Consider the following 16,510-nt stretch of genomic DNA (forward strand, 5'->3'; position numbering starts at 1 on the left):
TGTCAAGAACATTTCTTTTCCTAAAGTAAATAAGCTTCTGCATTTATATTAAAAGCAAAAGGTCTGCATTTATCATTGTTAGAGTATAGATATACTATTAACCACAGATAGTACTTTGTAAATGACTTTGAGGAACAAATTCAAGCATGCCTCAAGAGACATGCTTCAAATTTGCTTAAACGTTTTGCTTCCCTAAAAACAAAGTCAAACAAAATAATTCCTGGTTCATGAATTTCATGTGATGTATAGAATTGAATGTAAATTCAATTCTGGTTTATGAAAATTTTGTATTCTTCATGAAAATGGTAGATTAATCCAAAATGTTATCAGGATGAAAGTTTATAAATGTGTAATATAAATCCTCATAAATTTATTTTGTTTTTCTCCAGGTTCCAAAAGATTATTTCACACTTCCATTTTCTCTATAGCTATTTCTCTATAGCAAGAAGAACAAAAATTAACAGTAGGACACTGCAAAAGTCCATACAATAATTATTTAATGTCTTTCGTTCTGTAGCAATAATATGCTCCAGTACTGGATACCTTCTATGAGAAAATAATGAGCTACAGTTGATTATAGTACTTGGCAGTTAAATTCAATCAAAGAGAGATAGGTTTTGCTTTGCCAGAGCAGCTAAATTCTGTGATGCTTGTGGGGGTTTGTGAAAGACATATATACCACAATGGTTTTAAATCTGCCACTGTTATTCAGTTATAAATATTTAGGTATATTTAAATACAAAATTCACAACTACATATTTTTATCTGAATATTATTCAAAGTTATCATTACATGCACATAAATATTAGAATATATTAAAGAAATTCAAAACTATGTATTCATTATATCATAATTGTAACAGATTGTTGCAAAGATTTCACACGGATGATTTATATTCCTTAGTTTATGAAGTTTACAATCCATTGAGATTAAACAAACCTTTCTCACATAAAGTGCCATTAAATCCAGGAGCACAAATGCAAACACCTGTGAGGTCATGACATACTCCACCATTTAAACAATGAGGACAGTTTTCTGAACAACTGCTGCCAAACTTTCCATTGGGGCAAGCTAAAATTGCAAATATAAAATGATGTTATTTCTAATTAAAATCTTAATTTACAATATACATAAAAGTGCATTTTTTTGTTCATGTATAAAATGAGGCACAGTTAACTTATATAACAGAGTTAATTAACACCCTTAACCTAATTAATCAATAAAAGCAATCATTACAATATAAAAGTTACATATTTGGGACTATGAAGAACTTTCTGAAAGAAATGACTCATGTGTTTGTTTATTTAATATAAAATAGAAAAATTCCATACAATTATCATGGTTTGTGAACTATAGCAAAACGGTCAGGGGTTATCTGTTTAAGGATGTAGATGGCATATTATGGAAAATGACTTACATTAAAATGACCTACAGGGAAAAAATCATACAGTAATGCATTTTAATACCAGGAATTAAACTAAAGATGAATCTACCGACATTCCGCATCCAGCCAGATACTAAAAAGCATGCATTAAATAGTTAACATAATAAATATAACAAATGTAATATTTTAATAGTTCGTTATTTGTTAATTGTGGTCAAAACCATAAATAAACCTGTCTGACAAATAAAGGTTGTATTTCATGTGATAAAAGCATTTTCACTATGCTTTGCATCTGACGATTAAAAAAATAATATTATGAATTAATTATCTGAAAATTTAAAATTAAAGTTTTACAAAGTTCAAATGATGCCAGGGGCTTGTAGGTGTTCCCAAAAAGTAATAAAAAAAAAACGTTTAACTGTCTTAATAAAAACGGGTAGAAGGATATAGGAACTTGAATCTATACCAAAAAATATCATAAAAATTGTTGCTCTGATTTGGGAGAAAATTGTAAGTATAACCAAAATATGTATCCATTGATTAACATGGACAATCCTGATTTGGGTTATTCACAGGAGCACAAAAGAAGGTAATGTCATATTTGACCACAGTTCTCCAAATCTGCTACAGTGAAGTTATTACATTAGGTTACCTTATAGCAACAGAAATATAGCTCTCCATCTGGAGACCTCAGTTTCAAACAAAGAGGTACAAAATTATAATAGCATGTCTGTCCCCAATTCTACAATTAAGTTACAAAGGAACTATTAAGATTTTCTTTTTCTAATACCAGTGGAGATAGCAAATAATGGGAGGTATAAGTCCCTATATTTTAACATAGAAATGGTCAAGCAAATAATGGATAATAGAGTCCAGCAAATAATGGAGGTATAAGTCCCTATATTTTAACATAGAAATCAAAACCTCAGACCACTTAAAAAATAAACAAAAATAAATAAATAACACTACTAGTGCCACAGACTTCAATAGTCTAAGAGGTTCTTCTTCCAGAGATGAAAGTTTGTAAATAGATAAGTAAATAATTTATTTACATACAATTTGTATTTAGTTATAATTATATAAAATTTTAAACGATAGTATATCTATTTTCAAGGTTATCTCGTCTTTGTTATAATATATTATAGGCGAATTTTATAATTTTAAAATGTTTCCTTAAACGTTTTGCTTCCCTGAAAACAAAGATGAACAAAATAATTTCTAGTTCATGAATCTTATGTGATGCATAGAATTCTGTGTTAATTCAGTGCTGTTTTTGCAAAATGATTATGATGCTAAACAAAATGCTTTCTCTTTGGATCAATTCAATAGGTGAATAATGATTTATTTACATTTGCATAATCAAGTGCAATTTATTTTTCTTGTAGCTGCAAATAAGAATATTTTACTTTTCAAGTGATTTTCAATCGTTTATCAATCGTTTCTTGATCATTGATGATAGACATATACTTCTAATTGCAGAAATGTTTTATATGATGCAAATATTCATGTTATAGTATTTTGAAATATAAAAAAATCTATCTTGTATCCTCCGGTTTATACACTTATAGTTAGTAAAAGTTTATATTCGTTCTCTGATGTGGCCAGCACATGATTTCCTGCCAGTTCCATGGAATTGGCAAAATAGCAATGAACTTTAAGTAAACGTTCACTTCCGGTTGATAATTTGAAAATAAGATTTAATTTGTTTATAAAAATTATGGCTCAAAGTTAAGGGCAAACACTATTCATTTTTTATTATTCTATTCTCCCATATAATGGGCAATTATAAATTTGCGTGCTCATGTACACATCTGTTCTCATAGTTCGATATGAAAATATCACATAAAATTGTAGTATATCCTGTGGTCATAGAGGTTTTCAGATTCACAAATCAGTGACTCAACAGTATCAAACTTTTTAAAAGCAGCATTTCTGTAAAGTTCTTGATAGAGTATTAAGTATTGTCATGCGTTTCGTTTTCAGTCTTTTCTCAGTTTATCATATCAGTGTTCAATTTTATAAAAAAAAACGAACTTTTTTATTTGATATTTTAACTTTATTTATGAAACATTACTTTCTTTGCCCTTATGCCGCATAAAATTCAACAACAAAAGCTTTAAAATAAAAGTATCTTTAGAGAATTCCCAATAGTGTTAACTGCTGTCATATATTTTTTTATGTTCTCTATATTATTTAAAAAAATAATACATAGCTATTATACATTTGGTGGCATCATGGTTTTGCTTGAAAATTGATTGACACAAAATTGAGAACTGAAGCTAATACATTTAAGCTTCATAATGAGCTAATTCTTGTTACATTTAGCATAATTCCGAGAATACGTTTAACACTTATAAATGTAGTGTCAATCACATACCTATTTTAGATACAAAATTCGAGAAGATTCGCTTAGCTCATGATATACTTTTTTATCAGTCAAGTTCAGTCAGTTTTTTATCAGTTCAGAACTTCAAGTAAAGTGTCACTTCCAGTTTACGAATTTTAGCAAAAATACAGTATGTTGTTCCCATTAATATAAAAGTCTTAAATACTAGAACTGAAAACGTTTTGCATTACATTTTAATATTTTTTCATTTAAAACTGTTGGTTTTAAAGACTTTTATTTATGAGCTTCCTGTAAAGTACCATTTCTGATTATCCAATTTTACTCAAATTCTAATCAATTCCTTACATGAATGTAGAAAGTGTGCCTGACTGCTATACCAAAAGGCACGAGTTCGAATCCCGGAGAAGGCATAGATGTAAAATTGTCTGTCCCTTCGTAGGAGGTAACGGTGGCCGCCTATTAGATGCCTCCAGAATAAAATGACCACCACTTCTGGCCTTAGTAGTGGCCAATGGCGTTATAAGCAAGTGAAAAAAAAAAGAGAAATGTAAAAGGTTTAAATAAGGAAAATCATAAATTTTCAGAAGTTTAATATAAGAGTTATTATGGACTAAAGAATCTTCCCATATACAGCCACGCAGACATCATTGGAAAATAGTAAAAAAAATGTTGTTGAGACCCTAATTTGTGCTTATTCACTGAAAACTTACTATCGAATGTTTGGACCGAAAACATTACCTCTTTGAACTTTATATAGGTCCACGGGAGGCAAAATTACAGCCCAGATGACGAAACGAACGAAAAGTACGAAAGGTATAACGAAAGGAATTTTTTGTAGAAGAAAATAATATGCAGAAACTGTACCAATAAATTTATATAACTGTATCAACTGTAAATGATAATGCCTTATATAATTGTGCTTATGTTTTGTGCTACTTGAAGACTACTTTTTTTTTCGTTTACACGGCTTCTCTTGGATTATCTGATGTTTCGAGTCGCCGTTGGTACTTAAGCCTAATGACGCTATTTATTTACTTTCTGTCTATGCTTTGTATGTACCTGTTTTGGATGTATTTTGCTGTGCAAAGTACGCTTTGCCATTCGAGTAACATTAAAAAATTCGAAAAAGAAAAAATAGAGAGTGACAAGAATTATTTATCGGAAAATAGACAGCCAATTTCAAAAATTATCTGTAATTATCGTCAATCCCTTGCGATCTCAGTTTTTATATACAGGGTGTCTCAGCAAATTGGTTGCAAACTCTCAGAACAGATAGAGTACACTTGGACGTTGGAAAAACACATAGTAATGCATGGTCGGAAACGTTTTCCTAGCGCGGTAGTGACGACATAAAAAACAAGAAAGGAAGAACGCGGAGCAGAGTGAGAATATATGTATATTACGCTTAGTGCAGCAGAAACATTGATTAAACAATCTCATCAACGTTAAGAATGGATCTTAGTTTTGAAAGTCCTTTGCACCACACTTTTATTACATATGATATATATATATATATATATACTTAAAGCATCTAAAGTCAATATTAAATTGAAATCAAAGCAATTCCTCAATAATATTAATAATTGCAACTTTGTGTAAGACGTTTAACACAATATCTAAAAATCAAAATTAAAACAAGAATTGATAGAACAAAGTCAAAAAAAAAAAAAAAATGCGAAAGGGAAACTATACAAATTATAAAAATATAAGAATTAATCTCCTATTACTGAAACTCCAATTCAGAATTCATCAGGGGAAAACGAATTAAAGCTTTATAAAAGTCGATTAATATGTTTCGAAAACATGTTTCGTTCTTCTGGTTCATTTGAGTTAAAAAACCATAAAAAAGATTCAATTAAATTTTCATTTAACACATAAAAATGTGTAATATCCAAGTTTTTTGAAAGCATGTAGGAAAACTTCTGGTACATTTAAAATTCGATTTTTTGGTTTTGTAAGAATGTTTTTTGTTTGTTTGTTTATTTTTGTTTTATAAGAATATGTCTTAAATGAAATTTAATTGAATCTTTTGTACGGGTTTTGAACTAAAAACGAAACGTGTTTTCGAAACATATTAATCGACTTTTATGAAGCTTTAATTCATTTCCCCCTCATGAGTTCTGCATTGGAGTTTCAGTAACAAGGGAAAAAATCTTATATTTTTATAATTTGTATATTTTCCCTTTCGCATTTTTATTCTTCCAGTTTGATTTACTATCAGTTCTTGTTTTAATTTTAATTTGTTTAGATCAGCAGTTCTCAATCTTTTGACTAGCGCGTACCACCTAAGCAAAAATTTAAAACTTTTAGTACCACCACTACAAAGTACTGCTACCACTACCACTACCACTCTTCAACAAAGCTCAGATCGCATAAATTTACAAGTGTTAGAGAAAAAACTCAATCAGGATGCTGGGGTTTTAATTTTTCAATTTAATAGTTAAAAATAGTTTGCTTCTTTTGCGTACCACTTATTTTTCTCTTGCGTACCACCAGTGGTACGCGTACCACTGGTTGAGAACCCCTGGTTTAGATATTGGGTTAAATCTCTTATACAAGGTTGCAATTATTAATACGAGGCGTATTCGGAAACTAAGTACCGTTTTGAAAAGAAAATAGTAAAACAATTTTTTCGAGTCCAATTTTATTTTTACATGAAAATACATGTCTTAAACTATTTTTCAACATAGTTTCCGCCACTGATCAAACACTTGTCATAGCGGTTAACCAGGTTTTGTATACCATCGTCAAAGAAACTTCCCGCCAGTTTCGATAACCACGACTCAACAGCATTTTTCGTGTCATCGTCAGATCCAAAGCGCTTGCCACCAAGCTCGCGCTTCATGTGCAGGAACAAGTGATAGTCGGACGGCGCCAAGTCCGGGCTGTACGGCGGGTGATCGAACTGCTCCCAATGAAACTGTCGAATTAACAATTGAGTGATACCAGCAGTATGGGGCCGAGCATTGTCATGGAGCAACACAATTCCTTTACCGAGCATTCCTCTTCGTTTGTTTTGAATGGCACGCCTTAGTTTTGTTAAAGTTTCACAATATCGTGCCGCATTAATGGTTTCACCTCTGGGAAGAAATTTAGTAAGCAATATGCCTTTCCTATCCCAGAAGAAAGTGCACATGATTTTTTGTGATGACATTGTCACTTTGAACTTTTGGTTTTTCGGAGAATAAGTGTGTCTCCACTCCATCGATTGTTGTTTCGATTCTGGTGTGAAATGACACACCCAAGTTTCATCACCTGTCACAATTTGGTTTAAAAAGTTTTCTCCCTCATCACTGTACCGCGTGAGAAATGTCAGGGCACTACCAAGTCGCTTTGTTTTGTGAACATCAGTGAGCATTTTTGGAACTCATCGGGTCAGCGGGAGAACTAATTGTCTTAAACATTTTGAATGTGCACAGCAAACTGAAAACACAACATAGAGCAACCAAAATGGCGACAACTGAAAGTCAGTGAACAAGAAAGACTAGTGCGCATGCGCGGGACGCCACCTCAGTGCTGCGACGGCGCTAGAATGAAACGGTACTTAGTTTCCGAATACGCTACGTATTTTTGAGGAATTGCCTTGCTTTGTTTCCAATTTAATATTGACTTTAAATGCTTTAGTTTATTTTACTGCAATTCTGCAGCTATAGCTCAGGATGGGTTTAAAAATGAGGTTTTAATTTTTAGCATATACAGTGGTGGCCAAAATTGTGGATACTTTTGGAAATTTTTATGTTTTTGAACTTTGTATGCTTATAGAAAATGTTACGTTTCGCAAAATGCAAACTTGTATATATCATTTTAAAGAGAATTTATTACTGAATTCAATACAAAACACAAAATTCAATTATTTGCAATACAAAAAAGTTATATGTACTTTAATATAAATAAAAAAACACAGTTATGAAGTGGTTTGTAATGTCTAGCTTTCCTGGCCAATCACTGTTATTGTTCTGAGAACCAATCAAATGTCAGTAACTGCCAGTAGAAGCTGACATCATGTTTACACTTGAAACAATTCATTATTTTGCTTTGTTCTGTTTCTTATACACTGCAATTACAAGTAGGAATTTTTGTAAAAATTTTTAATATTTAGTCAAGAAACAATGACATCAAAAAAAAAAAAAAAGAGTGCATTGGACACATAGAAAGAGATGTAATATTATTGTGTTACGAGAAAGTGGTCTTTCCTATGCTGAAATTGCAAGACAGGTGGGTGGTTCAGTGACTACATCTGGAGTCCGAAAGTTTTGGTTACGATATCAGGAGACAAATTCAATAAAGAACAAAGAAGGAAAAGGCCGAAAAAGGTGCACCACATCTATTGATGACAGAAGAATAAAAAGACTATGTCTCCAAGATAGAAAAAAATGTCATCAGCGGCCATCAGAAGTGATCTGAATGATGCTGGTGTTTCTGTCAGTTCAAGAACAATCAGGAGAAGATTAACAGATGTTGGATTGAGAGGTAGAATTCCACGAAAAAAAGCCTTATCTTAATTTTCAGCAACGAAAAAAAAAAAAAAAAAAAAAAAAAAGACTACAGTGGGCAAAGGAACACATTAGTTGGACAGATGATCAGTGGTCACAAGTTATATGGAGTGATGAAACTAAGATATCGTTATTCGGTAGTGATGGGCGAAAATATGTAAGACGTAGAATAGGAGAAGAGCTACATCCTGACTGCATTCAAGCAACTGTGAAGAACCCAGTTAGTGTCATGATTTGGTCATGCATGTCAGCAGATGGTATTGGTCGCCTTCATGTCATCGATGGGACACTGAATGCCAGAAAATACATTGAGACTATTCTAGAACCAAAACTTCTACCTTCCATCAGAGATCTCTTTCCCAACAATGCTTCGTTTATTTTTCAGCAGGATTCTGCTCTTGCCACACGGCCAAAATATCGAAAGCGTGGTTTCGTACAAAGAGTATTAAATTTTTGTCATGGCCAGGAAACAGTCCTGACCTCAATCCTATGGAAAATTTGTGGCACCGTTTGAAAACTCTTGTCCGAATGAGGCGCCGATCAAATAAAAGGGAACTAATTGAGGCTATAATTGTTTCCTGGTATCATGTAATAACGAAAGAAGAGCTTAAAACTCTTGTCAGCTCAATGAAACGTCGATGTGAAGCCGTAATCAAAAATAAAGGGTACCCTACTAAGTACTGATCACTCACTGCAATCATCACTATCTAATGTATATCGATAACTATTATCATTTAACTTTTTTGTATTGCAAATAATTGAATTTTTTTTGTTTTGTATTGAATTCAGTAATAAATTCTCTTTAAAATGATATATACAAGTTTGCATTTTATGAAACGTAAAGTTTTCTATAAGCATACAAAGTTCAAAAACATAAAAATTTCCAAAAGTGTCCACAATTTTGGCAACCACTGTAATTGTTTCTTAATATATATATATATAGAGAGAGAAATGTGTTGAAAAGTCATATATTTTTTCATTAGAACTTTACTTACTTCTCACGATCAATCGTATAAAACCACGTCTCAGAGAGGAATAATTTTTGTATCCGAGGCTATATATACCAGCAAAACTAGTGTCAGATGTGTTGATTGTAATTGAAGTCCTCTGTATACGTTTGAATAATTCTCTGTTCAGCGGCTTTCCATCCCTCATCCAGATTGTTTCACACTGTGCAAAATTTTTTTTCTCCTGCTCTTCCAGTGTCAAAACAACTGTATCATTTATACTTGCAGTTATTGAAAATTTACGAGGAAGAAAGAAGGCTAAAAGGAAGAACAATTATTCAATGTATTAGAGAAAAACACTGTTTGTAACTGATATACAGGTTTCATTAATAATTCTATTATTTTGACAATTATGTAAACAGCACTTTCGATTTGAGAAACGTTTAGATATAAGGCTTTTTAAATACAATATTCGGTTTAATTAAAATTAACTTTCATTATACGTAAGTAGTTTATAAAGACTACATATTTTTATTATAATTTTGCTCAGTTCCAGATTCCTGAAGTTACCAACACAATTAATTTATAAATTTTAGGGCTAAAAGCTTAAGAAACTAAATAGAAGAAAATGAAATTTCAGTTATTTAACGTTCTAGATGCATTGTCTGAAATGTTATGCATGAAATAATTAGAATTTCTGTGTTTAAAGTTAGGTATATTTTACGTCTTATAATTATATATGAGAAAAATTTTCCATTATAATAATTGAGATACTGTAATTTTGTAATACATAAATGATAACATATTAATATTATTTTCATTATTTAATTTTAAGCATTAAATCAAAACATTATGCTCACCTAAAGGTCCATAAAATAGTTTTAAAACATTTTCTATGTAAAAGAGCAAACGAAAAATTCTGGATTTTTTATGACACGTTTACTAACATTTATTTTTCATATTTGACTTCGGAAAACACTAAAATATAGTAGTTTTAGTGTTTAGATCGAGGTCGGGCAAACACAAATTGATCACACAATCGTGAGTAGAAACATAAAATGCAATTTAATCAATAAAGTTGTCCCTATAGCACTGTAGAATTTATTTTAATGCGCTGATTATTGATAAAATTTGGCCTTTGTTGGTAATCACACTGAAGGGTCGAGTTAAATAGCAGACATGTTCTCATCCTCTAATCTGATATTTGTTTTATACGCAGCTTTAATGCTCTTTCATTACTAGCGCTCAAGCTGTCGATGTTAAATTTCTGCTGAGGTTTTGGTATCGTAACTTCAAGCCGAAGTACAAATAAATGTTTTAGTTGACTTTTATTATTGTTGTAATCTCTTTGCATTATTGGATTCCAAGTTAAAGACAAGAAAATAAATTCACCTCGAAGGTTAGAAAGCTTAAACGAGAGTTTACATTAATTGCGATAAAACTTTAACCTTAGAGTATGAGCTAGAAATTTTAAACAAAGCTTTATTACAAATTATAACAGAAAATAAAGAAGAATTCGAATTAAAAAAAAACAACTCATCCAACTTTTATCGTCAATTTTCGAGATATTCTGATCCCCGTTTCAAAAACAAATTATAATTTTCTCATTTTTTTGTATTTTAAGGAACTTTTTTTAAATGTTTTGTAAAATTAATTTTAACTATCATTTTGATATGTTAATTCTTTCTTGTAACTTCTATTCTTTTCATCAACCATCATATTTAAAAAAAGTACTATTAAGCATTAAAAAAAAGACAAATAGAATTTAATTTTCTTTTATGTTATATTTATAATTAACAAGATTTAAATTAATTTTGATTTGCACGTATATATGTAGATAGATAGTTTTGGAAATGATAGTCGAATATACCTACGGTGAGTTCAGGAATGAATAAAAAGTAAAGCAATAGGAGTTTCGAATCTGCAATTTGCTATTGTGTTTCGTCACCATCAACAGTGCATTTTTTGGTAACATCATTACCTCATGGATAACATGCACACAGAGACGTAGCTGATGCATTCAGCGCTCGGGGGCAACCAAAGATTTCCCGTCCTCTCCTGTTTTCCAGAATACAATAAGAAACATCAGATGGACACCCCTTGGATACTGCTCCCGGGAACAAATATCGCTTCCCCAGCTATACCACTGAATGCCCGCAACACAAGAGTTTTAAAGGTCTTCAAGTGAAAGGCTGTTGTAAAAATTACTCTCTTCTATTGCTTGATATGAATAAATGTCATGTTTAAGTATAACAGAAATAACCTTAATATGTGATGCATTATTTTAGGTTAGACATTTATTGTAGTGATTCTATATTTTATCATGAAGAGCTCCAAGTAAGGTATCACTTCTAGTTTATCGTATATAATAAAAATTTAATATGTTGTTTTCAGTCATGAATGTATAGGCATCGCATATATACATACAGAAGTTTTAAATACTAAATTTGAGAAGTTTTAGGTTATATCATAACATTTGTTACGCGAAAATCTGTCCAGAGGTTCAGATAAAGTATTTGGTTTATCGATTTAGCCAACATCTAATATTTTGTTCCCATTGATATAAAGGTCTTAAATACTTAAATTGAAGTTTGGGAATATATTTTAATCCAGTTTTCCATTCAAAACTGTTATAGGCTTTAAACAAAATACCTCTTTTGGTTGTCTGTTAAAAACTGTTATGCGTTTTAATTTAAAGTACCACTTCCGGTTCTCCAATTTTACCTGAAATCTAATCAAATCTTTATGTGAATACAGAACGCTTATATATGGAAAATAAATATTAACAGATAGCGTAGACAAAAAAAAATCGTCACAGGTATACATACAAACATACATCAATGTAAAAATAGAAAAAAACTTGTAGTGGGAATCTTAATTTGTGCTCATTCACTAAAAATTCACTATCGAGTTTTCGGACCGAAAATATTACTTCCCTTACCTTATGCAGGTTATAAAATTATTTACCTTATATACCTTATATAGCAGATATAAGAAATATGGTAAACTAAAACTACTCAATGTTCAAAAGAAAGTAAGGCAAACTGTTATTGAATAATTCCTTAAAATAAAACTTTTCTGTCCATTTGAAATTTGTTTTGTTACTTTTAAAATCCTGTAAATATGCACTTGTGACTTTTAGAAAATGTAATTGCGGCTCTCGAACTTTCCTGAATTTCAGCATGTAGATTTTAATGACATAAAATTTGGCTACGTCTCTTATATAGGTTGGCGGGACGTCAAAATACTGAAAGGAAGTCTTGTAATTAACTTAATTAATACTTTATAATGGAAAGTAAAATAAGTAGCATACCATCACTTCTAAAGGCTATGGAAGTTACAGATGATAAAGTTGAATATTCTGGTATGCATTCAAAACCTCCAGATGTATGTTCTACAGATTCTTCGTCAGACCACGTATATTCAAACGCAGTAGAATTTCCTTCAACTAAAATTGATTTCGATATTTTAAACGCAGTAAAACAATTAACACAAGTAAGTAAAATAATTAAGATACAATTTACAGTCTTTAAGGAAAAAAAGAATGATATACACTTTTTTCCTTTCAATACACTGTTATTTTAAAATGTATTTGTTGAAATGTGCAATATATCTATCATCTGAATGTAAACATGAAAAATGTTCACTTTATGAGAGAAAAAAATTCTGAATATTTCATATATCAGCGTTTTCCAAATTATAATGTTTATTTAAATCAGCGCTTTCGTTTTCTATATCAACATTTTGTCCATATCGATTATAAGAACAGAATTTCAATCCATAAAATAACCATACAAATACAAATATAAATATGATCGCGAACTGTTTTTCGTCGATCTTTTGAAATTGAACGTCTTGTCAGAAACGGCACCTTGCGAACATGTGAATATTACTAGTACCTTTTTATTTTCCGATCTTGCATAATGCGCCTGTGAGTTGCACAGAGCTGTTCCATAAATTACGGTAGACAAAAAGAATTACGAGAAACTTGTGATTAGTTGAAATTGCAATTGATAAAGGACAGTATTTCATTGCAAAGCATGATCTGGTGGGTTTTTTAAATTGATATTCATATTGATGAAGTCGAGAAAACCTTGAACATTTAAGTGATTCCACGTACAAGTATATATCTTTTAGGAGAATGATACGACTCGATTGTAATTATAAAATAATTTTCTAAATTTTTATTTGCAAGACATCTTATTTTTTAATGCAAAATGAAAACATAAGCGCTATAGTGTAAATCCTGTTTAAACGTGTAATGAACTCTAGGCAGTTTTCCATAGCCCTAGACTTCAAACGAGCTAATCCGAGCTACTGCTCGTAGGACAGCAGAATAGTAGAGTTTTCTACGTTGTGAGAATGAACTATACCTGTGACGAGCTAAAGAGCTGATAATTTTGTCTGCCAAGAACAGGCGTGACAGATGCCTTCCTGGTCAATTTTTATCTCGTGTCTGAAATGCCTTGGTTTCAGATTTTATTGCAATTCTTATATGCGTGTAAATTACAATTTATGTTTATGTCCTCCTGTGTTGTGATAGTGATATAAATAAAAGATTGAAAGATTGAGACATTACGCAACAAAGGACAAAGGTAGCAATAATAATAACAAGGAAAGGAAAACTTGAAAGGATTCAGAATTTAATGTTCCACCAGAGGGTTTATTAATGTTTCTTATGTTTTATCTGAGCTAACAGTTTACTAGTACGCTCTTGGACTCATGCCTGCTAGCACAGCTTCCTTTTTTTTTTTTATCATTTTACGCACCTGCGCCACATGAAATTCAGCAATAAAAATCACGAAATTTTTAAATGAAGCATATTTTTATAATTCTAGATAGAGAGTTAAGTGTCGTCATATATTTTTCCATTTTTTCTCTGTTTATCAAATCAAAATTCGGTTTTCTTAACCCCCTGAGTGACATACCCGCTTTTAAACGGGTATGTCACTCATGAGACTTATTGTCACTTAGATTAATCAGTATTAGATAACAATTTAAAATATTTGTCTTTCCTTCTTTTTACTTCCTTGTACGAAGTAAAAAGGAAGTATTGTAATCGCGAAAAGTTTCAGGCAGCATATTTCAACGAAAATATCCATTTTGACCGCTATCGAATGCAATTTAACGATGTTTTTGCTTGATATCTGTACGTAAGGACAGAATAAAATACTCTTTTCCTTCAGAAAAATTATAAAACTGCTTTAAAATTAATTCTGAAGAGAATTTTTCGTGGCGTCTGTACGAACGTATGTACGTACGCGCGTGCGTACGTACGTATCTCGCATAACTCCAAAACGGGTAGCCTCAGAACGATGAAATTTTGTATATAGGACTGCTATAACATGTAAATGTGCACCTCGTATTTTGGTTGCAATCGGCCGCACCAAACGTATATAAATATATTTATATATATATCCACTCTATTACCCGGCTCAGTGATCTCAGTTTCTTTACTCTTATATGTTTGTAAATTGTACATTTTTTTGCTTTAAAAATGATTGAATTATGTTGTTTTTATCTTCCGGTTAAAGATTTTATGCCTTTAGTAAATCTGTATGCAATATTTTTAGAATTATGAGCAATTTTAAAGTTCTTTAATTACCGCTAAGCCTGTTTTTAATGGCGGCCATTGATGTTTACATTTGAAACAGGAGACTAGTGGATTTGTTGCCAATCTAGAGAAACTTAGCTTCGCAACAACAAAGATAGCACATTCATTCATTATTGCCAATTAAATCCTGTTTAATTCTTTCTGGAATTTTTTCGAGGAAATAAGCGTTTGAAATTTACTTCGTAATTTTTAATATAGATATTTTGAGTTTTTATGTATTTTTGCCTTCTCGCGAAGTGAGAACTGAATTAATTGAATGAGAAATACTCAATCGTCTGTGAAAAACTGTTTCTTTTTGTTTTGTTTGCTTAATTTCTTTTATACATAGTTCTAGCTTTATTATAGTATTTGAATAGAACATGTGGCAACGATTAGATAATTCTTTAAATGATATACATTTTGTGCATTCTGAGTTATAATATGAATGAAATATAATACTTTTAAGTGAACCTAGCGCCAGAGTGTCGCTATGGTAAACAAAGTGAATTTTAAAGAATGCATTTATTCTAGTGTAGTTTATGCGCTGTCGGCGAAGTAGGTTTAATTCAATCTAATAAGTTTAAATAAAATGCAAGAAAAAATGCGTATAATTTAATATTCCGTACAAGGAAGTCATGTGGTGTACACATCAGATTTTTTTAATAATGTAAATATTATTTTAATGAATGGAAGTTTATGAAAACAGGCACTAAAATGATAATGATTAAAATTTAGCTATTACAAACTGCTTAATATAGGTTTTGATGAGCAAATCCAGTGCCACTCGGATGGTTTTAACAGGTACAGGTTTCCCGTTAGTATACGTTAAGTATCACCAGGGCTTGCTGTTAAGCTTTCTGCTCCAGTCTCGAGAAAGAATATCGCTCTTGAGAAGACTTTCTGCTCACCTGGTATCTGAATCCTTCTTGCCGCATATACGCATATACATTTACAAATATCCATGCCTTATCCGGGATTCGAAACCTGGGTCCATCAGTACGGCAGTCAGCGTCACTAGCCACTATACAGATGGGTGGCAGTTTTCTTAACATGATGACCTACAAAACTATTCTTGTCTTTTTAACTTTAATATTAAACATACTTTGTTCACACTCACGGAACATAAAATTCAACAGCAAAACCACAAATCATTTAAAAACAGCATATCTTTAGAATACCTGATAAACTATTAAGTGTCACCATACATTTTTTATATTCACTATAATATTTCTTTAAAAATAATATACAGCGATAATATTTAGTGGTAGCATCCTCTTATTTGAAAAGAGACGCAAAATTACAAGGTCAGAAAAGTGAGAATCAAGATTAATAATAGAGCCGGTGTTTAAAAAAAATCTGAAAGAATTCAGATTTTCTCAGACAGAATTCTACCAGAGAGTTTGAAAATATTTACGACGATTTTCTTTCATACGTGTATGATTTTATATATAATTTTGGAAAACTTAATTAATAATCAATAATTCTTATTATATCGTGCAAAATGCTGCAAAAGTAATTAAATAATGTAGAATGATATATGTTAAATAGAATTAATATCATATCTTGCTATAGTGGTAAGCTTATAGATTGGAAACTGTAAAAGATATTATTCAAAAATTGTTGAATCAAAACTGAAACAAAAGTAAATTTATATAATAAAAATTTTCTCACAATATTAAAAAATGTTGAAAATTCTATGATCTCTGTCAAGGAGTAGCCAAATGAATTTTCAACAGAGTTACGTTT

General features: G+C 31.1%; 1 protein-coding gene across 1 annotated transcript in view; it reads right to left on the reverse strand.

Moving 5' to 3' along the window:
• LOC118182766 (receptor-type tyrosine-protein phosphatase T-like) overlaps nucleotides 1-16,510 on the reverse strand; it is a 163,233-nt gene that overhangs the window by 118,449 nt on the left and 28,274 nt on the right. Inside the window, exons 7-9 of the mRNA XM_085819657.1 lie at nucleotides 12,485-12,619; nucleotides 9,220-9,489; nucleotides 940-1,071 (exon numbers count right to left, since the gene is read on the reverse strand). Coding sequence (XP_085675783.1) covers nucleotides 940-1,071; nucleotides 9,220-9,489; nucleotides 12,485-12,619 — 537 coding nt within the window. The remainder of the gene's footprint in view (nucleotides 1-939; nucleotides 1,072-9,219; nucleotides 9,490-12,484; nucleotides 12,620-16,510) is intronic.

This window comes from Stegodyphus dumicola, chromosome 6 (genome assembly GCF_044657685.1).
Source record: "Stegodyphus dumicola isolate Sdum_Otavi_A_Nest chromosome 6, ASM4465768v1".
Lineage (NCBI taxonomy): Eukaryota > Metazoa > Arthropoda > Arachnida > Araneae > Eresidae > Stegodyphus > Stegodyphus dumicola.